Source organism: Eschrichtius robustus, chromosome 2 (assembly GCF_028021215.1).
Source record: "Eschrichtius robustus isolate mEscRob2 chromosome 2, mEscRob2.pri, whole genome shotgun sequence".
NCBI lineage: Eukaryota > Metazoa > Chordata > Mammalia > Artiodactyla > Eschrichtiidae > Eschrichtius > Eschrichtius robustus.
The window spans coordinates 143,777,709-143,800,340 of record NC_090825.1 but is presented as its reverse complement, the minus strand read 5'-3'; the positions used below and the strand labels follow the sequence as shown (position 1 = coordinate 143,800,340).

At 45.4% G+C, this 22,632-nt stretch overlaps 1 protein-coding gene, 1 long non-coding RNA gene and 1 pseudogene across 6 annotated transcripts in view; 1 reads left to right on the top strand and 2 right to left on the bottom strand.

Annotated features, from left to right (window-relative positions):
• TENM2 (teneurin transmembrane protein 2) overlaps window positions 1-22,632 on the bottom strand; it is a 998,704-nt gene that overhangs the window by 14,560 nt on the left and 961,512 nt on the right. For all 5 annotated transcript variants that reach the window (XM_068536332.1, XM_068536333.1, XM_068536336.1 and 2 more), the window contains 2 exons: window positions 13,811-14,107; window positions 10,728-12,342 (listed from right to left, as the gene is read on the bottom strand). In XM_068536332.1, the coding sequence (XP_068392433.1) occupies window positions 10,728-12,342; window positions 13,811-14,107 (1,912 nt within the window). The remainder of the gene's footprint in view (window positions 1-10,727; window positions 12,343-13,810; window positions 14,108-22,632) is intronic.
• LOC137759743 (uncharacterized) overlaps window positions 1-22,632 on the top strand; it is a 64,339-nt gene that overhangs the window by 27,385 nt on the left and 14,322 nt on the right. The window lies entirely within an intron of this gene.
• On the bottom strand, window positions 20,083-21,363 carry LOC137758578 (PC-esterase domain-containing protein 1B-like; annotated as a pseudogene).

The window sequence follows — 22,632 nt, the reverse complement described above, 5'->3', positions numbered from 1 at the left end:
TTTGATTTCTTTCATCAACATCTTATAGTTTTTAGAGTACAGGTCTTTTACCTCTTTAGGTAGATTTATTCCTAGGTATTTTATTCCTTTTAAAATGATGGTAAATGGGATTGTTTCCTTAATTTCTCTTTCTGATCTTTCATTGTTAATGTATAGGAATGCAACAGATTTATGTGTATTAATTTTGTATTCTGCAAATTTACCAAATTCATTGATGAGCTCTAGTAGTTTTCTGGTAGCATCTTTAGGATGTTTGCCATTGTGGCTGGAAAAGATGCTTGATATGATTTCAGTTTTCTTAAATTTATTGAGGCTTGCTTTGTGGCCCAAGATGTGATCTATCCTGGAGAATGTTCTGTGTGTACTTGAGAAGAATGTGTATTCTGCTGCTTTCAGATGGAAGGTTCTATAAATATCAATTAAGTCCATCTGGTCTAATGTGTCATTTAAAGCCTGTGTTTCCTTATTGGTTTTCTGTCTGGATGATCTGTCCATTGATGAAAGTGAGGTGTTAAAGTCCCCCACTATTATTGTGTTAGTGTTGATTCTCCTTTTATGGCTCTTAGTATTTGCCTTATATTTTGAGGTGCTCCTATGCTGGGTGCATATATATTTACAATTGTTATATCTTCTTCTTGGATTGATCCCTTGATCATTATGTACTGTCCTTGTCTCTTGTAACAGTCTTTATTTTAAAGTCTATTTTGTCTGATATTGATAATCCAGCTTTCTTTTGATTTCTATGTGCATGGAATACCATTTTCCACCTCCTCACTTTCAGTCTGTATGTGTCTCTAGATCTGAAGTGGGTCTCTTGTAGACAGCATATACCCGGGTCTTGTTTTTGTATCCATTGAGCCAGTCTATGTCTTTGGGTTGGAGCATTTACTCCATTTACATTTAAGGTAATTTTCGATATGTATGTTTTTATGCCGTTTTGTTCATTGTTTTGGATTTGCTTTTGTAGGGCTTTTTTCTAACCTTCCTCTTTTGTTCTCTTTCTTGTGATTTGGTAAGTATCTTTAGTGTTGTGTTTGGATTGCTTTGTGTGTGTGTGTGTGTGTGTGTGTGTGTATCTATTGTAGATTTTTGGTTTGCAGTTCCCATGAGGTTTTGATATAGAAGTCTATATGTATACAAGATTGTTTTAAGTTGCTGGTCTTCTAATTTCCAATGCATTTACGATATCCTGTATTTGTACTCTGCTCTTCTCACGACTGCTGGTTTTGATATCATATTTGTATGTGGATGATTTCCTACTTTTACTTTATGTTTGCCTTTACTGGTGAGCTTTTCCATTTGTAATTTTCTTGTTTTTAGTTGTGGCCTTCTTTTCCGCCTAGAGAAGTTCCTTTAGGATTTGTTGTAAAGCTGGTTTGGTGGTGCTGAATTCTCTTAGCTTTTGCTTGTCTGTAAACCTTTTACTTTATCCATCGAATCTGAGCAAGAGCCTTGCTGGGTATTCTTGGTTGTAGGTTTTTCCCTTTCATCACTTTAAATATATTGTGCCACTCCCTTCTGGCCTGCAGAGTTTCTGCTGAAAAATCAGCTGATACTCTTATGGGGATTCCCTTGTATGTTATTTGTTGCTTTTCCCTTGTTTTTAATATTTTTTCTTTGTCTTTCATCTTTGTCATTGATTAATATGTGTCTTGGCGTGTTCCTCCTTGGGTTTATCTTGTGTGGGACTCTGCACTTCCTGGACTTGAACGAGTGTTTCCTTTCTCATGTTAGGGGAGTTTTCGGCTATAATCTCTTCAATTATTTTCTTGGGCCCTTTCTCTCTCTCTCCTCCTTCTGGGACCTCTATAATATGAATGTTGGTGTGTTTAATGCTGTCCCAGAGGTCTCTGAGACTGTCCTCATTTCTTTTCATTCTTTTTTCTTTATTCTATTCCACGGCAATGATTTCCAGCACTCTCTTCCAGCTCACTTATTAGTTCTTCTGCCTCATTTATTCTGCTTTTGATTCCTTCTAGTATATTTTTCATTTCAGTTATTGTATTGTTCATCTGTTTGTTCTTTAAATCTTCTAGGTCTTTGTTAAACATTTTTTGTATTTCCTCAGTTTGTGCCTCCATTCTTTTTCCAAGATCTTGGATTATCTTTACTATCATTACTCTGAATTCTTTTTCAGGTAGATTGCCTATCTCCACTTCACTTACTTGTTCTTCTGGGTTTTTATCTTGTTCCTTCGTCTGAAACATACTTCTCTGCTGTCTCATTTTGTCTGACTTCCTGTGTTTGTGGTCTCCTTTCTGCAGGCTGCAGGTTCGTAGTTCCTCCTTCTTCTGGTGTCTGCTCTCTGGTGGCTGAGGTTGGTCCAGAGGCTTGTGTAGGCTTCCTGGTGGGAGGGACTGATGCCTGCACACTGGTGGTTGGAGCTGGGCTTGTCCCTCTGGTGGTCAGGGCTGTGTCAAGGGGTATATTTTTAGGTGGCTCTGAGCTCAGTACAACTTTAGGCAGCCTGTCTGCTGATGGGTGGGGCTGTGTTCTCTCCCCCACCCCACTGGTTGTTTGGCCTGAGGCGTCCCAGCTCTGGAGCCTGCAGGCTGTTGGGTGGGGCCAGGTCTTGGTGCCAAAATGGTGAGCTCTTCGAGAGCTCACACCAATCAACATTCCCTGGGACCTCCACCACCAGTGTTCCTGCCCCCACAGTGAGCCACAGCCAACTGCCGCCTCCCCAGGAGACCCTCCAAGACCCGCAGGTAGGTCTAGCCCAGGCTCCTATGGAGTCACTGCTTTGTGCTGGGACCAGTGCATGTGAAATCTTGTGTGCATCCTCCAAGAGTGGAGTCTCTGTTTCCTCCAGTCCTGTGGAGCTCCTGCACTCAAGCTCTTCTGGCCTTCCAAGCCAAATGCTCTGGGGCTCCTCCTCCTGTTGCCAGACCCTCAGGCTGGGGAGCCTGACGTGGGGCTCAGAAGTCACTCCTGTGGGAGAACCTCTGCAATATAATTATTTTCCAGTTCATGGGTCACCCACCCAGCAGGTATGGGATTTGATTATAGAGTAAAAGCACCCCTTCTCTTGTCTCATTGTGACTTCTTCTTTGTCTTTGGTAGGTAAAATATCTTTTTGTTGATGGTTGTTCAGCAGTCATGATTTTGGTGTTCAGCGGTTAGTTGTGATTTTGGTGTTTTCATGAGAAGAAGTGAGCATAAGTCCTTCTATTCCGCCATCTTGTCTGGAATCGAGAGGCTCTACATATATATTCTTTTTCAAATTCTTTTCCATTATAGCTGGTTACAAAATATTGAATATAGTTCCCTGTGCAATATAGCAGGTCCTTGTTGTGTATCTATTTTATATATAGTAGTGTGTATCTGTTAATCTCAAACTCCTAATTTATCCCTCTCCCCTCCCTTCCCCTTTGGTAACCATAAGTTTTTTTCTCTGTCTGTGAGTTTCTGTTTTTAAATAACTTAATTTGTACTATATTTTAGATTCTACATATAAGTGATATCATATAATATTTGTCTTTCTCTATCTGTTTTTTTCACTTAGTATGATAATCTCTAGGTCCATTCATATTGCTGCAAATGGCATTATTTCATTCTTTTTTATGGCTGAGTAATATTCCATTGTATATATATGCCACATCTTTATCTATTTATCTGTTGATGGGCTTAGGTTGCTTCCATGTCTTGGCTATTGTAAATAGTGCTGCTATGAACATTGGGGTGCATGTATCTTTCTGAGTTATAGTTTCATCTTTTCTGGATATATGCCCAGGAGTGGGATTGCTGGATCATATGGTAGTTCTATTTTTAGGTTTTTTAGGAACCTCCATACTGTTCTCCATAGTGGTTGCACCAGTTTTCATCCCTGCCAACAGTGTAGGATGGTTTCCTTTTTTCCACACCCTCTCCAGCATTTATTATTTGTAGACTTTCTGATGATGGTACAAACTGATGTTTGAAAACCTCTTTTCAGTTCTCTTGTGTATACACCTAGGTGTGGAATTGCTGGGTCCTATGGTTAAATCCTTTACTTTCACTTTTAAAATAGACCAGAATCTGTGTCCACTTCTCACCACTTCCACCACCTCAACCCTGGCCCATCATCTCTTGCCTTGATTTCTAACTGGCCTCCCTGCTTTCACCTCTGTGCTCCACATACCTTGTATGCTCCACATTACCTTTAGACATGGAAAAGGCCCTTATCATTCCTTTACTCATAACACTCCAGGGATCCCCCATTTCTCTCAATGAAAAAGTGAAAGTCCTTCTAATGGTCTCTAAGGACCCTTGCCCATGATCTCTCTGACCTCGTCTTCTCCTCCTCTCTCTCTCTTGTTCACTCAGCTCCAGCCTCTGTGCTGTTTCTTGAACATGCCAGGTGCACATTCATCTCGGAGCCTTTATACAGGCAAGTCCTCTGCCTGGAGTGTGCTTCCCTGAAGGTATCTTCTGGCTGTCTCAACTCTTCCCTTTTTCAAGTCTTGCTCAGATGTTGCCTCCAATAAGGCCAACTTCATGTTTAACCCCTGCCTGTTCCCACCCCCAGCAATCCCAAGTCCCCTTCCTCCACTCATCCCTCCACCCCCAAAACAGTTACCACACTTGAACAAGTGTCTCATTTGGGCATTTATTACATTTATTGTTTATTGTCTGTCTCCCTCACCGAGAATGTAAGCTCCATCAGGACACGGAGTTAAAAAATCTGTTTCATTCACTGATGTCTCCCCAGGCCTAGCACAAAATAGGTGCTCAATAAGTATCCATGGAGTGGATGAACAAACACTGAATATATGTGGCAAAAGCCACACTGAGTAGTGTGTGTGACAGAGGAACTACCTGTACTTGCTTGAGAAGATGCTTCTGAAGGGGCTGAGTAAGGTCTACCCACCTCCTGCCCTGGGACTGCTATGAGGGGTTTAATGCTGACTTCCCTACTAAACATAGGGGCCTAGAAGACCCTCTAATGAGAGGGACTCTGGAATCCACAGTGTGTCCATCAGCCTTAGGCAGAAATAAGTTCCTTGAATGATGTGGCAAGTACACGTATTAGCGATAGCCCATTTAAGAGTCATTTAACATCAATAATCATCAGAGAGATGCAAATAAAAGCCACAGTGAGATAGTACCTCACACCTGTCAGAATCACTGTCATCAAAAAGACAAGAAACAGTAAGTGCTGGTGAAGATGTGGAGAAAAGGGACCTCTCGTGCAGTGTTGATGGGAATGTGAATTGGTGTAGCCACTATGGAAAACAGTATGGAGGGTCCTCAAAAATTAAAAATACAACTACCATATGATCCAGCAATTCCATTCCTGGGTATTTATCCAAAGAAAACACTAATTTGAAAAGATATATGCAACCCCATGTTCATTGTAGCATTATTTACAATAGCCAACATATGGAACCTAAGTGTCCATGGACAGATGAATGGATAAAGAAGATGTGGTATATATACATATATAATGGAACATTACTCAGCTATAAAGAAGAGTGAAATCTTGCCATATGTGACAACATGGATGGACCTGGAGGAGATTCTAAGTGAAAGAAGTTAGAGAAAGACAAATAACATATGTTTTCACTTAAATGTGGACTCTAAAAAAACAAAACAAATGAACAAATGTAACAAAACAAACAGACTCAGATACAGAGAACAAACAGGTGGTTGCCAGAGGGGAGGTGGGTTGGGAAATGGGCTAAATAGGTGAAGGGGATTAAAAGCTACAACTACCAGTTATAAATAGGTCACAGGGATGTAATGTACAACTCAGGGAATATAGTCAGTAGTACTGTAATACCGTTTGTGCATAATCTATAAAAATATTGAATCACTATGTTGTACACCTGAAGCTAATGTAATATTGTAAGTCAACTATACATTAATAAAAAAACTCATTTAAGAATACAAGTTTGAAATTGCCTTAAAAAGTGTGTCAGCATCAAGCAGACAGAAGCCTCGCTTTAGTCTAGCAATGATCATATATATCCACAGAGCACCTCTGTGCAAAGTAGGTGGTGAATGCTGTGAAGTGCGGTTACCAAACTTTGGGTATTCGTGGTTACCCGTCATGATCACCTATCGTGGTTGTTTTGCCATATCCAGGGATCATCTGTACTTGTTTTTCTTTGTCTACTTAAGCAAATCCATTATAAAAAAGAAACTTTATGTCACTACCATAAGTGGGAAAGCACTCTCACTTGATGCAAACAGAAAATAACTGTAAAATTAAAACAAAACAACGCAATTAAACTGGAGCATGATTTTGTTACCTGCTGCCGGGGGAGTCTTAGACCTGCTCTCTCTGTTAAAAAGGGAGATGAGAAGTGTTAATGAGGTGTTACATACACACCAGCATCAAGTGGAGGCTTTCTCCTCTGCCGCATTGGGAGAATACCAAGATTACTGAAGAGAAACTAACTTTCCCCATCTGTGTTTCCATGTTATTTAATACCTCATCTGAACAACATATAAACTCATCCCATCTTTCACCAGGGATATGGAGGGAATCCCAAGAAAGGCAAGAGAGAGGTCTTTGCCCTCAGCCGACTCTCCCCAACGTGATCTTTCCCCTGCAGGGATCCCTCCCTAGTCTCCAGGAGATGATGTTAACAACCCCCTGCCTTTGGGGCCAGACATTTTAATGGCTGCTCCCATGAACAGTATAGTTCATGTCATCTATCTGTTTTATCTTTTTAAGTTTCTAACATGGCTTGGTTTCCAAGTCTAACTCTCTTCTGAAATGTTTCTTCAAGTTTCTTGTCTCCTCCATCCTGCAGAAGGCACTTCTGGCATCAAACACCCCTCCTCCTTTCAAAGTCACTGGCTGTCTCTGGTGACAGCCTCCCTAAACAATCTGTCGAGAGGGAGTCCTTGAGGTAGGAGTGGCGATGTGGCCCCTGCTAATAGCCCATCACTCCCCCTCCTCATGTTCTTCACAGCATGGGCAGCTGAAGCCCACGTGCTCTCTCTAACACACGCTGTCAGCACAGCTGCCTAGGTGGTAAGTGCAGAGAGAGAAGAGAGTAAAGCAAGGAGGAGGTTGGGCCTCCCTCCTCACTTAGGGAAATCAAACTCCACAAAATCCGACTTCACGCTCATGTGTGCCTGGGGGTCTGTAAGCCCAGAGACCAGCCGGGGAGAAGCCAACCCGAGTCATCGTGGGTGACACATGGGAGGTTTGCTTAACTCCAAATTTGGGGTTTCAGATTTGCCAAAGCAATGCCACTCAGAGCAGAGTTGGGATGTGTTTCAGGGTGGAGCTGGAGACCCCTGGGAACCCCAGAGAATTACACAAAGGTGGTAATTTCACTCCTCACCTACAAACTCCCTGTCTCCAAGTCCATAGCTGCTTATAAGTAACAAATGCGTTCCTACCATTGATAAGCCTTTGCCCAGGGCTAGGTGCCTTATGTGTCAGGATCCACTTACTTTTCACAGCACTACAGGGTGAGTGCTCTTACTGGCACAAAGCTGCCAATGAAGAAACTAAGGCTCGGAAAGTTTAAGACATTCGTATAGGTCACACAGCAAGTGATTGGCAAGGCCAGAATTGGTGTCTGGAGATGTATTCAGGTTCTAACATCAGAAGGAACTGGCTCGAGGACAGGCCAGGCTTGGGCCTGAGCACAGGTCTTGGTCTGCCCAGGACTGAGGAGTTTCCTGGGACTCGCTGTCACTGGAAAAGCCCAGGGCGCTGCAGGTTTTTGGGGAGAGGGTCTGTATCTCTCAGTCTGTCTTTTATATCCTTTCCTCTAATATCTTTCGTATCACAGATATATCAATCATCAATATATTACCTTAAACAATAACAGTTAAAAAGGGTGCAGCTTTAGAGCCTGTGAGTGGGAAAGGAATCACTTCTTGCCCTCCCTTACCCCCCTTGGTAGATACAGCTGTGTCCAGCCCAGATGTCTTTGAGCTCCTAACGGGTATTCTCTGCTGCTCTCCTTTGTGCCAGCATTTTGGGGCGGAAACAGCCTCCTTCAGCCTCAGGAGCTGTCTCTTGCATTCAGAGAGCTCTGTTTCCAAACAGCAAAGATTCTTTTGAGCACCAGAGAGAGAGTAGTTCTGTTCATTGCGTTTCTGCCGACTACATCTTAATTCCTTCTTAAATTGTGAGCTGCAAGTTCAGCCACTCTGGTCATCTCCTATGATGCAAATCAAGACACATATAGATGGGTTTACAGATTAGCCAACATCCGAATGGCGGAGAATGATTTGGTGTCCTCTTCTGGGGTGCAATCTCCAGGGGTCATCTCACGTGGAGTGGCAGCAGGTGGGGGCTTGTGCCTGGTCCCGCTCTCTTCACCCAGCCCCTCTTACTTTGCTTTGACTGCAGATGTCAGCTCTATGCATGTAGTTTCTCTAACATTACCTTTTATGTTAGACTCTTTCTAATGTTTTCTGGATTCAGTTTTGTTGGACTTAGTTCAACTTGATTTGATGCCCATTTATTGAGTCTCCATGAAGCACTGGAATGAGGAAAGCCGTCTTGCTATTCAGAAAACTCTAATTTCTTTTTGTCTTTTCAGGAGAACCAGGAGAGTAGCTGAGGGGGTCAGTGAGGCGTAGTGTGCTCTGCGAATGATTTTGTTTGGGTCTTGGCAGCTGTAGGTGTGTGTTCATCCCACGCTGAGGGCTTTCTTTTTATTTGCCTCTGGCTGATTCATCCCTAAGGTATCCAGTGCCAAGCCAGGATCTGGGAAGCGCATTCTTGCGGGGCGGGGCCTTCTTCTCCTATGGCTGAGATAGGCATGGGCTGCCTCCCCATTCACACTGTTTCCTTTGTCTGGAATATGCTTCCTCTCCCTCCCCCACTTCATAATGGCCTCTGCTCAAATGCCACCTATCTGTGAGCTCCCTAAATAAACAAGACACTTCCCACCACTCTCTAACTCCTTACCTATTTCATTTATCTTCCCTGCCTTTATCATTATCTGAAACTATATACATGTGGATGTGTACTTTCCTGAGAGGTCCTTTTACTTGAAACTGCAGTGAACTGGGGGGACACAAACCCTGCTAAGCCCTGGGGAAGAGAGGACGCCCTGGCAGAGTAGCATGGCAGGGCCTCCTGATGAGGCGCACTGGGGAGACCAGGAGGGAACTAGCTTGGCCAAAACTCCTGCCCTCCAAAGGTAGCAGCTGCTTCGGTTGTAGGAGGATGCTGGGTTCAACTTCAGAGGCTCTGGAACTTGTCAGTGAGGCATAGCAGGGCCACAAGTTGACCTTTAGGGTCATCTGTTTCTTTCTGCAGCATGGGGCACTGAGGGCAGCACTGTGTTCCAAGGAGCTGCTGCTTTCTTTCCAATCTTGGGGGTGGACAAGTGATCCCTGGCCACCTGAGGGTAGGGACCCCTTGGGCTTGATGCTTCCCTGGCCCATGGCCAAGAGCTATGAGTTTCCTGGAACTTGGGGGGGAGCTTGGAATTGGGGTCCCCATTGTTACTCCTCTACAATGCATGTACAGGTGAGATGGCTCCAGATTCCTTGCTGAAAGTTGGTATTTTTCCTCCCATCCATCCATCCATCCATCCATCCATCCATCCATCCATCCATCCATCCATCCATCCAGATTTCCTTGCTTATCTCCCTGAAGATAGGGACTCTATCTTGCTCTCCACTGCATCTCTAGTACTTATGTATTAGATGAAAATATCCGTGAATAGGTGGATGGATGGAGATGGATGGAAATAGATGGATAGGGACCCCCCCCCCTTTTACCAATTTCTCACTTATCATGAGGAAGTAGATTATTTGCCCTCCTTGGCCCCTCTATCCACACCCGTCTCCAAGCTTCCTTTGTCCTTTTGACTTTTGCTCATAGTCTTTCTTCAGCCTTGACCTCATTTCGGCCAACCAAGATCCCCCTCATCCTTCAGACCCAGTTTGACACGGGGCTCTTCTGTACTATGTCAGAATTTTCAAATCTGAAGTCATCTGCACGTGTGCTACACACACACACACACACACACACACACACACACACACCTACCTTTGAGAGAAGAGTGTTTGTCTTGCTTATCATTGTATCCCCAGAATGTAGCACGCTGGCCCACTATAAATGCTTGCTGAATAAATAACTGAACAAACACCTATATGGTAGCACAGACTTAATTCTGCTTTGCATTATCATTGGTTGTTTGTATCTAATCAGCCTGGTTGTGAGGCCAGGAACTGGGTCACAGTCATTTCAGTACCTATGCTTATTCATTGCTTCACTAGTAATGGTGATGTTAATAACATGAGCAGATACCCTTTTATGAACATCCTTGGTCTAAGTGCCAGGCACTAGACTTTGCCTACATAAGTTCATTTCCTTCTTACGATCACTCTGTGAGATGATTTTGTTAGTGCCCTTTTGCAGAGAAGGAAACTACAGCTCAGAGATACTGGACAACTAGCCCAAGGTCCTTTAGCTTATAAATACAAGTGAGAGAATTTGAATCAGGTATTTCTGAGACCAGAGTCCCATTCTTTCCCCCTTCATAAGGCTGCTTTCCTCTTTTGGGGTAGTAAGGGCTCTTGTAAAAGTTATTTCAATTGAATGGACTTGAAAGTGGTCAGGACATGTTCAAATAGACCTGATGACTGCTCTGTACTGCTGTCACTTGACTGCTCTAGATCCTGTACTGCCAGCGTACACAGCCCTCCAGGATTCTCCTAGCATCAGACATAAGACCCTGTTTTGAAATCCCCGGCAGTCTACTGGGACCACCACCCCACGGGGAGCCACTGCCCAACTGAGGTGGCCAGGTCCTCACCTGTCACGTAGTTCTTCAAATCCAGCTCATTGCTGAGAGGATTGTTGCTCTTGAACATATACAGGTTAAAGGGGGCCGGCTCCTTGCCCACATTTTTCCACATGGTATAGTCCGGCGAGGTCCATCGTCCCGCCAGCACGTCATAATCACGCTGCGTGAAGTGGACCAGCTTGGTCAGGGGATCGTAGAGTCCCCCATGGAAGCCAATGACCATCTGGAAGTCAGGATTGGAGTCGTAATAAATCTCCCCGTAGGCGGTGTACTGCAACTGCTTGATCATGAGCCCATTGATGCTGAACACAGCCAGGGGAGTCCCTGTGTTATCTGAGGCAACATAATACTCCTCTCCACTGCTGCTCTCCATGGCAAAGAGGTGACCTTGGAGGTCATAGTAGAGCGAGGTTATCTCCGAGTTGGAGTGATTGTAGACATGGGTGATGCGAGTCGGGTTGTGGAGGTCAGAGTAGAAATATTGCAAATGGTGGCCCAGGGTGGTCTTGTAGGAAGCCCGCCGCCCCACGCCATCGTAGCGGTACTGGACACTCCAGCCACTGGCCTTGTTGTAGGCTCTCGTTAGAAGGCCCTTGGAGTTATACTCAAAGATGTCAGCCCCTCGCTGGCACAGATAGCCATCGTCGTCAATTTTGTACTGCACGTCACCGAGCCTGGTTATCCGATCTCGGAGGTCGTAGCGCAAGGGCATGAGGCGCACGCTGTTCCCCGGGTTCAGCAAGTGGAGGTTCCCATTGAGGTCATAGCTGTAGCGCCAGGTCGGGCGGTCATTGACAGCCACGCTCTGGAGCTGCCCATCCCCATCATAGTCATAGGTGTACTTAGTGGTGTTGGCATAGGGCCCCAGTTTCAGCTCCCTCTTGATTACCCTGCCCATGCTGTCATACTGCACCGTCATCCAGTACATGAGGGACCGGAACATCTCGTACTGGACTTCCTTGATCCGCCCGTGGGTGTCAAAGTGCTTGCTAAGGGTCATCACAGCTGTGGTGATGATCTGGTTGATATCATAATAGATGACTCCGAACTTGCCGAAGTGCTCCACTTTGCCAGAAATCTCGTCGTAGCGGTAGAGGTCAACAGGAAGGGGAGTCTCACTTATGACCGGCTTGACGCTTGCGATCCGGAAGCTGTTGTCGTGATAGGTGTATTCAAACCTGGCGTTGACCATGCCTTCCTCAGAGAACCTGTAGATTTGCTTGTCCACAAGTGGGCCAATCTTCCGGTACCTGATGGTGCAGGAGAAGCCCCCACTTTGGAGGCTGACCATTTTTAAGACACCGGTGGTCTCATCATACCCAAAAGTGATGGCAGTACTGTCATAGACAATCTCCGATAGCTTGGAGAGTTTCCCATACTTGTAGAATACCTGGCGCCCAGTGCCTAAAAAGGATGTCTTTAGGATGCGGCCGTCATCACTGTAGTCAAAGATGACCGAAGCGTTGCTTTCAGGCGGGTTGTAAGTGTTGCGGATGTAGCCAATGGAGGTGTGGGTGGACATGCTGTGCCGGGCAACACTGGGCATGGTGACGGCGTGAAGGCGTTCAGAGGAGTCGTACTCGAATATGTACTGACGCTGACTCTGAAGCAGGAGGACCATGGACTGGAGGAAGGAAAGGGGAAGGGAACACATGAGTTGGCCATTTAGGACCAAGTGCTCAAATGGACAGAATTTATTCTATTTCCCTAAGTGGCAATTCAAAAGCCATGAAGGATGGGGAAATTTAGACCAGAGATTATGGGTAAATTGATTTCATCGGGCATGCTACTCTACGGATCATGGTGGCTACTTGGGGGAATGCTCACCAGACTTGAACGTGCATGTGAAATACCCAGGGATCTGATTAAAAGGCAGATTCTGATTCAGTAGTTTGGTGGGGGAGGGTGGTGGAGAGGTGGCCTGAGAATCTACTTTTGGAACAAGCTCCCAGGTGATGCTGATGTTGCTTGGACCATAACTTTGAGTCACCAGGGGTTTGAAGGACTGAGGTGACAGGCACTGAGTTTGCCTCTAGGCTCAATGACAAGAAATCTTGAGACTGGTTAGAAATGACTGCTGCTGGCCCAGCAGGGGACAGGTGTGATACACATACTATGTTTGGGACACCGCTGATTAAATCTAAGGAGAAAGCACATCCTCCATTTAGAAGCTACCGAAAAGATCAAGTAACCCAGAATCATTGATTGTTTGGGGAAAGAATGGCCTCAAACTTGAAGCCGTGGAGAGATTCTTGCCTCCCCTGGTCAACCATTGTAGCATCTTATAGCGTAATGAGAACAGTATTCAGAAGGGACCAAAGAGACAGCAGCCCCTTTACAGAGGAGGTAACAGCTCTATCTGCAAGTGACTGCTGTCGTGAGGAGGCAAGAAAGGAAGAAATGGAAATGGGCTTGTGTGGAGGTGAGTCCAGATGAGAGGCCCAGGCTGAGCAAGCCCCTGTGTGATGACTAGATGACCAGGGCAGCCTTTAAAAGTCTTGACTCGTGCCCTGAAGGCATCTCTTTTTACCGCTGCTACAACTGGACCTTTTCTGACACAGAGACCTGAGTCTGCCACTTGCAGACACAGGAAAATATATAGCAAGAATCCATTGGCTGGTTCAGCCAATAGGCCAAGTAGGGGAGGGTGCTGGTCCGTGTGCTCGAGTTTTAGGCAGAATTCCCTACCCTGATGGCTCAATTTCGGGCAAGGCAGAAATGAATCACTGCATTTCCAATTCATAAGGAGTGATTAGCCGCGCTGCCAGTGGGATGATTCTGTCCGTTTCAACCGCACTATTATTTTGGAGTAAAAATCAGACAATCCACCCTTTTTGCCATTATTAAGCATCTAGAACTTTTTTTTTTTTTTTTTTTTGCTTTTAATGGTAATAGTGCTGGGCTATGAATAACATTTTCCTTCAGATTTCCTCCCTCCCAGAGGGTGAGAGTGCGTGGGGAGCCCTGGTAGAGTCAAAGTAAAGATGTTACAATGTCTTATGGCAAAGCCTATCAGGTCAGCTTAAACAGAGAAGCATGAATGAGAGAGAGAGAGCTAGCCCGAGATGAGCGAGGGCAGCACATCCACCCACCTTGTCAAGGTAGGAATAGCTCCACACTTTCCCGTCGGCAAACATGCGGGACACGATCCGGCCTTGCTTGTCGATGTCTGTCCTCTCGCTCATGGCCCCGCGCTGAAGGCCAGCCAAGCGCCCATTGAAGAAATAGGAGACGTTGACAGCCGCCAGCCCACTGCTGGGGAGCCAGAGGAAAGGGCGGCCCACCTGGTCATAAATGATCCTCAGGGTGAACTTCCGGTGATCATCGTAGATCTTCTCTGTCCGAATATTCCGGTCATAGTCAATGGACAAGAGATTTCTTCCGTGGACCTAGGAAAACACAACGGGCCTGCTTTGAAAGACATCACCGGGGCATGTTAGCTCAGGCTTCTATGGAGGACACAGCTGGCGTGGCCAGGGCCTGTGTGTGCGCTGGAAGAAGAAATACCCTTGAGGTTATTTAGAGGAGTGCTTTCTAAACTCCTTCACGTCATAGTACACATAGAAAGTGGTCATTTTTGTAGGGTGCACTAGAATATAGCAAGGCTGCTAATGGCCAGAGATGACTGATCTGGGCATGGCTGCCATGAGCAGTTAGGTAGGCTGGGCACTGCACAGTTACAGGGGTGCCATCGTGTTGAGAGAGTGTGAACGGGAAAAACTGGGCAGTGCACAAATTACATAGCCATACACAATAGCCCTGGACCCTGGGGTTCTAACTGTCCTGCCTGGCCACCCTGGGAAGCAAGAGGATTTGTATCTTTGCACACTTACAACCCTTTTGTGGCACATCATCAGCTAATGAAGAGCTAATGATCTTTAAGAACAGGTGCAAAGATTTCTTCTGAAACCTTAAAAAAAAAGGTACCTAGGAAGGTGAGGAGAAGGTCTCAGAAATACAGATTTTACAAAGATCTGGGAATACGAAGCCTTATTCCTATGTGAATTCCTTTCATTCTCCCATCTGGAGAAAAATCTCGCCACTGTCAAGGATGCAAGACATCAGTGGGGTGATCTCAACAGGCCTGGGGAATTCCAACAAAGGGAGGAACTGATTTACTTAGATTTGAAAGGAATAATGGAACACATCCAGACATAATTTAATATTTATTTAGAAGTCGATCTGATCAGAGAAGAGAGGCTGTCTCAGAAGGCAGGGCTGAGAGACTAGACTCTGGGTAGGGGGAAAGGAGAGGGACTCTAGAGATTCAGCTAGCCCTGAGTGGATGGCTGGAAGAGAAGGAAATGAGGCCAACTCAGCCCAGGGTTTTTCAACGTAATTGACTGTAAATCCAGACATCCCTGGGGTGACTGCTGAAGGCAAGGGAAGGTGTAAACATGCAGAAGGAAGGGATGTGAGACATGTCTGGTACCTGCTCACTTTACCCTAATACTTCAATAGCACTTAACGATAATAATGATGATGGTGATGATGATGTTGATGGTAATAGTAACTTTGACATGTGCTGAGGGCTACTCTATATAGGCATTGTGTTAGGCAGTTTGCATCCACTGTCTGAGTTGATGCTCACAAATGAGGAAACTGAGCCTCCAACAGAGGTTATATACTTGCTCAAGGTCACACAGCAATGAAGTAGTAGGTTGGTCTGGAACTTAGGTCTTCAGACTTTGACTAGTTAACGAACCAGCTTTTCTGTTTTCTGCATTGTATATATCGTACATGCATTGAGTGCCCTGAGATGTGTCAAATGATGAAGAGACCGTAAGGGACTCTAGAGGGTTCCACCCTGTGGCTTTGGAGGAGACAAGGAATAATTCTAACATGACAGGCACCTGTTATATTGGGGAGCAGCATTGTACCCAGGTAAAGAACTACATTTCACAGCTTCCCTTGGAGACTGGGGTGGCTAAAGTGATTTAAGTAGTAGTTGTTGGCTGGGTCTTCTGGGAACCTTAAAGCCAGCAGACTTAGCTAAGAAGTAGGCACCCTTTTGTTCTTCCCACTTTCCTTCTTTTCTTAGGTGGAATGTGGATGTGACCACCGGCACTCCAGTATTCACTTTGTGAATATGGGGTGACTTTGAGGATGTTAAACCTCAAAGATAATGGTTCATCCAGAGAAAGAGTCTAGATCCCTGTCAACCTAGGTGTCTTCAAGATGACCTAGGTCATCTGTACCAGCCATGAATTGCTTCCTGCTAGACTCCTTTTAGGTCATAAAAAATAATAAGCCTGTATCTTGTATAAGGTCCTATTATTTCTCATTTCTGTTACCAGCAGTTGAAACTAATCTAAACTGATAAACCCTTGATGCTTTGACAGGTACTGTGATAGGTACTTTACATATCTGATCCCAGTTTAATTCTCACAACGTAGGTAGAAATTATTTTATATATGGGCAATTACCCTCAGAGGCAGAGGCAGGATTTGAACCCAGGACCACCTGATTCCCCAAACCATTGCTGTTTTCATGGAGTCATCCCAGAGAAAAGGGGACAGAACATGTGAGATAAACGTTTAGGAAAAAAAAAAAAAGCTAAGGCATGGAAAGAGAATAAAGGTGGCGAGTTCTTGGGATTATAACAAAATCCACCTTCAAGTGGAAGAGTCATATCGTCAAGCCTGCAGTAATTGGGAAGAATCGTCAAGAAAGCAAAGAGTGAGTGTGGTAGGATATTTTCAACAGGCCCAAAAGTTAATGTTGTCAGAATCACTGAAGATGTTGAAGATATGGTCTAGAGTTCCAGAGCAGACCACAAGCTGGTGTCAGAAAGATCACTCCCTCTGGAAACACAAGTTTGGACATACTGGGTTGCTTCATTTGGGACAACAGCAGAAGGCCACCAAGATTCTTAATCCTATGTGTTTAAGAGTTTCAGTTCAAGACCTCGTTAACATTTTATTAGGCAGAATGAATACTGTGGCAGCAATGAGGAAGGATTTTCAGGATTTCCCCGACCATGCCTATGCATATCCCACCTCCTTGGCCATCCTTCTATTCTTCTATCCCTTTGCTTATTCTTTTCCCTTTTGCTTCTCTTTGCTGATAGCATACATCCCCCAGTGCATTTATTATTTATTGAACGTTAAATCTCTGCTCCTGTCAGGCATGGTGCCTGCTCTGGAATGCAAGGATGAACAACACCAACAAAGCAACACATCCCAAGAACTTACGATGGGCTTAGTGTGTTCTCAGTACTGCCCATGTTTTATCGTGTTTAATCCTCACAACACTCCCAGGCAAGCACTATTATCCCCATTTTACATGCAAGGCACAGACGGTTTAAGTGCCCTGCTCAAGCTTACACAAATAGTAAGTGGTGGAGCCAGGGTCCCAATCCCGAGCTCACTGTCTTCACCCCTAGGCTGTACCACCCCCTCTGACGAGTGGCTCTCCATCAGACATGCAATTCTAAACTACCCGGGATGCTCTCTAAAGCATGGTTGCAGGGCTGACTCCACAGCTGCTGAATCAGCCCCCCGGGGAATAGGAGCTGGGTGATTCCGAAGCATACGATTGGTTAAAATACACTTAGTGTGATATAAGGCCTTATCTTCAGTTACCTGGGGGAGACCAACAGACAAATCATATATCCATAATATAATCGTGTGTGTATGTACGTATGTGTATGTATGTATTTATAGTGCTATAATGTGTATTCATCGGAGATACTAACACGTAAATCAAATATACAAGCATGATTATCATTATAACAACTATATTAGTATAGGAAGGTGCTAAGAATGCAGAAAGAACAGCATAGTGGGCAAGCACAGAAGATGGGTCCCCAACCTCAGATTGCTACCATTTAGGTCTGTCACTATTACTTAAAGCTAAGGAGGCCTTTTGTCTCTTGGCCCAGGTGTACCAACCATAAAAAAGGAATAGGTGCTAATCATTAGCCATTGATAATTTAGGGTGGGATTTTATTTCCAAATTCATCATGTCCCTGGGAATGGGATTTTGTTATAGCGCTGATTTGAGCTAACTTCCCCCACCCCCGATTTTAATGAAATAATTGACATACATCATTGCATAAGTTTAAGGTGTACAGCATAATAATCTGACTTACATATATGGTGAAATGATCACCACATTAAGTTCGGTCAACATTCATCCTCTCATATAGATATGAAAGAAAAAAGAAAAAGGAAAAAACACTTAAGATTTACTGTCCTCACAACTTTTTTAATCAATGATTTTTATGTTTATTTTGAAAGTTAAGATTGACATGCAATATTATATTAGTTTCAGGTGTACAATATAGTGATTCAATATTGTATCTGTTGTGAAATGATCACTGTAATAAGACTAGTTAACATTATTCACCGTACGTAGCTGTGAAATTTTTTTCTTGTGAGAACTTTTAAGATCTACTCTCTTAGCAACTTTCAGATACACAATACAGTATTAACTATAAGGACCATGCTGTACATTACAACCCCATTACTCATTTATTTTGTAACTGGAAGCTTGTGCCTTTTGACTCTCTTTTTCCATTGTGCCCACCCCCACTCCTCACCTCTGTCAACCACCAATCTGTTCTCAGTACCTATGATCTTGTTTTTTTTTTTCTTCTTTTTAAAGATTCCACATGTAAGTGAGATCACATGGCATTTGTCTTTCTCTGTCCAACTTATTTCACTTAGTATAATGCCCTCAAGGTTCATCCATATCACAAATGGCAATATTTCATTTTTTTTTTGGCAGAATAATATTGTTTGTGTGTGTGTATGTATATTACATATATATATATCGTATCTTCTTTACCCACTTTGTCCATTGATGGACACTTACATTGCTTTCATGTCTTGGCTATTGTAAATAATGCTGCAGTGAACACTGGGGTGCATATCTTTTTGAGTTAGTGTTTTCATTTTCTTCATATATACGTCCAGAAATGGAATTGCTGGCTCATATGGTAGTTCTATTTTTTAATTTTTTGAGGATACCCCATACTGTTTTCCATAGTGGCTGCACCAATGGTGCACATGGATTCCCTTTTCTCCACATCCTTGTCAACACTTGTTATTTGTCTTTTTGATAATAGCCATTCTAACAGGTGTGAGGTAATGTATCATTATGGTTTGATTTGCACATCCCTAGGGATCAGTAATGTTGAGCACCTTTTCATGGATCTGTTGGCTATCTGTATGTCTTCTTTGGAAAAATGTCTATACCGATCTTATTTTTTAGTTGAATTGGTTTTTTTTTGTTTTTAGTATATCTATTTTTATTTTTTATTTATTTATTTTTGGCTGCGTTGGGTCTTAGTTGGGCACGTGGGATCTTTCATTGCATCGCATGGGCTCTTCATTGTGTCGTGTGGGCTTCTCTCTAGCTGTGGCGTGCGGGTTTTCTCTCTCTAGTTGTGGCGCGCAGACTCCAGAGCATGTTGGCTCTGTAGTTGTGGTGTGCAGGCTCCAGAGGGTGTGGGCTCTGTAGTTTGTGGCACGCGGGCTCACTAGTCGAGGCGCGTGCGCTTAGTTGCCCCGCGGCATGTGGGATCTTAGTTCCCCGACCAGGGATCGAACCCACATCCTCTGCATTGGAAGGTGGATTCTTTACCATTGTACCACCAGGGAAGTCCCTTAGTTGAATTGGGTTTTTTCTTTTCTTTTTTCTTTTTTTTGCCTGTGTTGGGTCTTTGCTGCTGCATGCGGGCTTTCTCTAGTTGTGGCGAGCAGGGGTACTCTTCATTGCGGTGTGCGGGCTTCTCATTGCAGTGGCTTCTCTTGTTGCGGAGCATGGGCTCTAGGCGCACGGGCTTCAGTAGTTGCAGCACGCGGGCTCAGTAGTTGCGGCATGTGGGCCCCAGAGCGCATGGGCTTCAGTAGTTGCGGTGCATGGGCTCAGTAGTTGCGGTGCATGGGCTCAGTAGTTGCAGTGCATGGGCTCTAGGGTGCACGGGCTTCAGTAGTTGTGGCTCACGGGTTCTAGAGCACAGGCTCAGTAGTTGTGCCGCATGGGCTTAGTTGCTCCGCGGCATGTGGGATCTTACCGGACCAGGGCTCGAACCCGTGTCCCCTGCATTGGCAGGCGGATTCTTAACCACTGCACCACCAGGGAAGCCCCAAAGAAACACATTTTTAATTTCAATTTTATATTTACACAAAGACAAAGAGAATAGGGAGCGGGGAGGCAGGAATGTTGCTGGTCACCCCCCACCCCCCCCCAGAGTGCAGCGAGAGGCCACAGCCAACAGAATGGGTCAGACTGCTCTCCCCTGCCATTACTGATAACAGCAATGGACCAAAGGCTTCAGTTAACAAGGTCAGTCTGTTTGGGGAGAGTCAGATGATCTGTCCAGTCCATGTGCATGAGGAGGAAGTCCCAGGTCAGTCTATTGAGGCCTTGGCTCTCCATAGGCTGGGGCCCTTCTCTTGGAAGTTCTGGGCCGCCCTCTCCAGGGCACATAGGGGCCACAGGGACAATGCCAGGGAAAATCCCTATGGACCACAGGGGCCCGCTGCTGATAACAGGGTCGGGGGAAGGGAGACCTAGGCGGCTGGGGACTAAACATAAAGTCAACTTTGAAGGCAAATTCTGTCTGGGTAGTTGGGGGAATATCTGAATGGAAATGGTTTAAGGAGAATTGATTTGATTGGAAAGGATGGTCTGAAGAAAAATGGGCATCTTGGGGACAGACTAGGAACGGGGGTGTCACCTCGTGAAAGGGGATGGGATGGGGTTGTGGGGGCAGGAGTGGAAACTGGGGTGGGCGGGGAGATGGCGTCGGGGGCAGGTGGCAGCACCCAGGCGGAGGCAGGGGTCAGGGTAGAGGAGGGAAGGCCGGTTGATCTCTGCAGCACCCCCTTGAGAGGGGGCTGCCTCTCAAGTCTCCTGCCAGGTCCTCCCCTGGCAGGGCCATCCTTGATGCACTTGCCCACTGGGTCGCGCTGGGGCAGCTCCATCCCCCAGGTGTCGGCCACGTGGGCCAGCAGAAGCTGGGAGAGTTGTTGATGTGCGCGTTCATTCCAGTGCACTCTGTCGGAGCCGTGCTTTTGGGCCTCGTCAGAGCTGTAGAAGTTGGCTTCAATCACGTTGGTTTTCAGGGTGGAGGCTGCGGGTCGGAGCTCCGGTGGGAGGAAGCCACTGGTGATGTTGTCGCCCACGGGCATGGCCGTGTTCCAAACCAGGAGGCACGACTAGGCAAGCACCTGGCACAGGCGCCCAAATAGGCTCTCCAGGTTCTGCAGGTAGTTCGGCCAGGAGTCCTCCCCGTACCTGGTGAGGTCCCAGAGGCAGGAGCTCATGATGACCAGGTTCGGGTCGTGCTCACCCGAATGCAGCTCCTCCAGGATGGCTTCGAGGTAGTCGCGCGTCAGGAGTACGCGCGCGTCAGGAAGTAGAAGCGCACCAGGTGCTGGATGGAGCTGAAACGGCGCACCTCGCGGTAGTGGGTGCCGTTATGCATGCGGCCCTGCTTGCCCCCCTGCACCAGCTCGTCCTGTTCGAAGCCGTACTCTCCCTTGGCCTTGAGCTGGCTGAGTGTGAGCAGGCAGTCCTTCTGCAGCAGGAGCACCAGGTCCTTGTGCATGGCCCTCTGGACCAAGTCCGCCAGGATGACCACGAACTTGTTGTGGAGCAGCTGCTGCACTTCGGAGGCGAGCCCGTGGCCCATGATGCTCGGGACGCGCTGCCTAGCTCCTTCCTTTCACTCGGTGGGTCTGCGGATGGCTTCTCAGGTGTAAAGGTGATCCCTCAGCTCAGGTGGCTGGTCCTCCTACATCCTCAGGCACTTTGCTCCAGGAGGTGCCCCGGAGAGGGGAGAATTAGGCATTCTATGTTTCCTTCAATCTCCTGGGGCTGGCTCCTTTCTTTAAACCTTAAACACATTCTAGTTTCTTGCTTTAAAAAGGAAAGGAACCGTCTTTGACTCCACCTCCAGGACAGTCCTATCTTTTGCTTCCCCTTCAAGGCCACTTTTTGCAAAGTTGTCTGAACTGGCTGTGTCTGGATCCTCACCTCCCACTCACTCCTCCTTTTACTTGGTGTTGGCTTCCAACTCCACCAAAGCGAAGAAACGTTTGTCAGTAAATCCCCAGCGATTTCCTTGTTGTTCCTTTCAGTGACTACTTCTTGGTCTTTATCACATCTGTAGCATTCCAAGCTCCTTGGGGCTGGGGCACCGATAGTGATTCCCTTCCATGACTCTGCCGGAGAGTTTGACACCCTGGTCTCCTGTCTCACCTCCCCCGGTATCCTGTGTGAGTTTTTCTTTCTCTGGCCATCCCCAAACATCAGTCTTTCTCAAGGCCCATTCATTGGCTCCTTCCTTCTTTTCTTCAACATTCTTTCCTTTGGTGAATCCATCCATGCTCTTGGTGTCCATACACTCCTATTTGCCCCAACTTTTCTGGTCTGTTCTTCTTTTTAAAGATTGCTTTTGTCATTTGGGTATCTGTGGTTCCATACAAATTTTAGGAATGTCTGCTCTATTTCTGTGAAAAACGCCATTGGAATTTTGTTAGCGATTGTATTGAATTTGTAAATTGCTTTCGGTAGTATGGGCATTTTATCAATATTAATTCTCCCACTTCATGAGCACAGAACACCTTCCCATTTATTTGTGTCGCCTTCAGTTTCTTTCATCAATGTCTTACAGTTTTCAGTGTACAGGTGTTTTACCTCCTTGACTAAATTCCTAGGTATTTTGTTTGTTTTGATGCAGTTGTAAATGGGATTGTGTTCTTAATTTCTCTTTCTGATAATTTGTTATTAGTGTATAGAAATGCAACAGATTGCTGTATATTAATTTTGTACCCTAACTTTACTGAATTTGTTTATTCTTTTTTTGTTTTGTTCTGTATTGGTAAAGTCTTTATGGTGTTTTATATATAATTTCATGGCTTCGACAAATAGTGACAGTTTTACTTCTTCCTTTCCCATT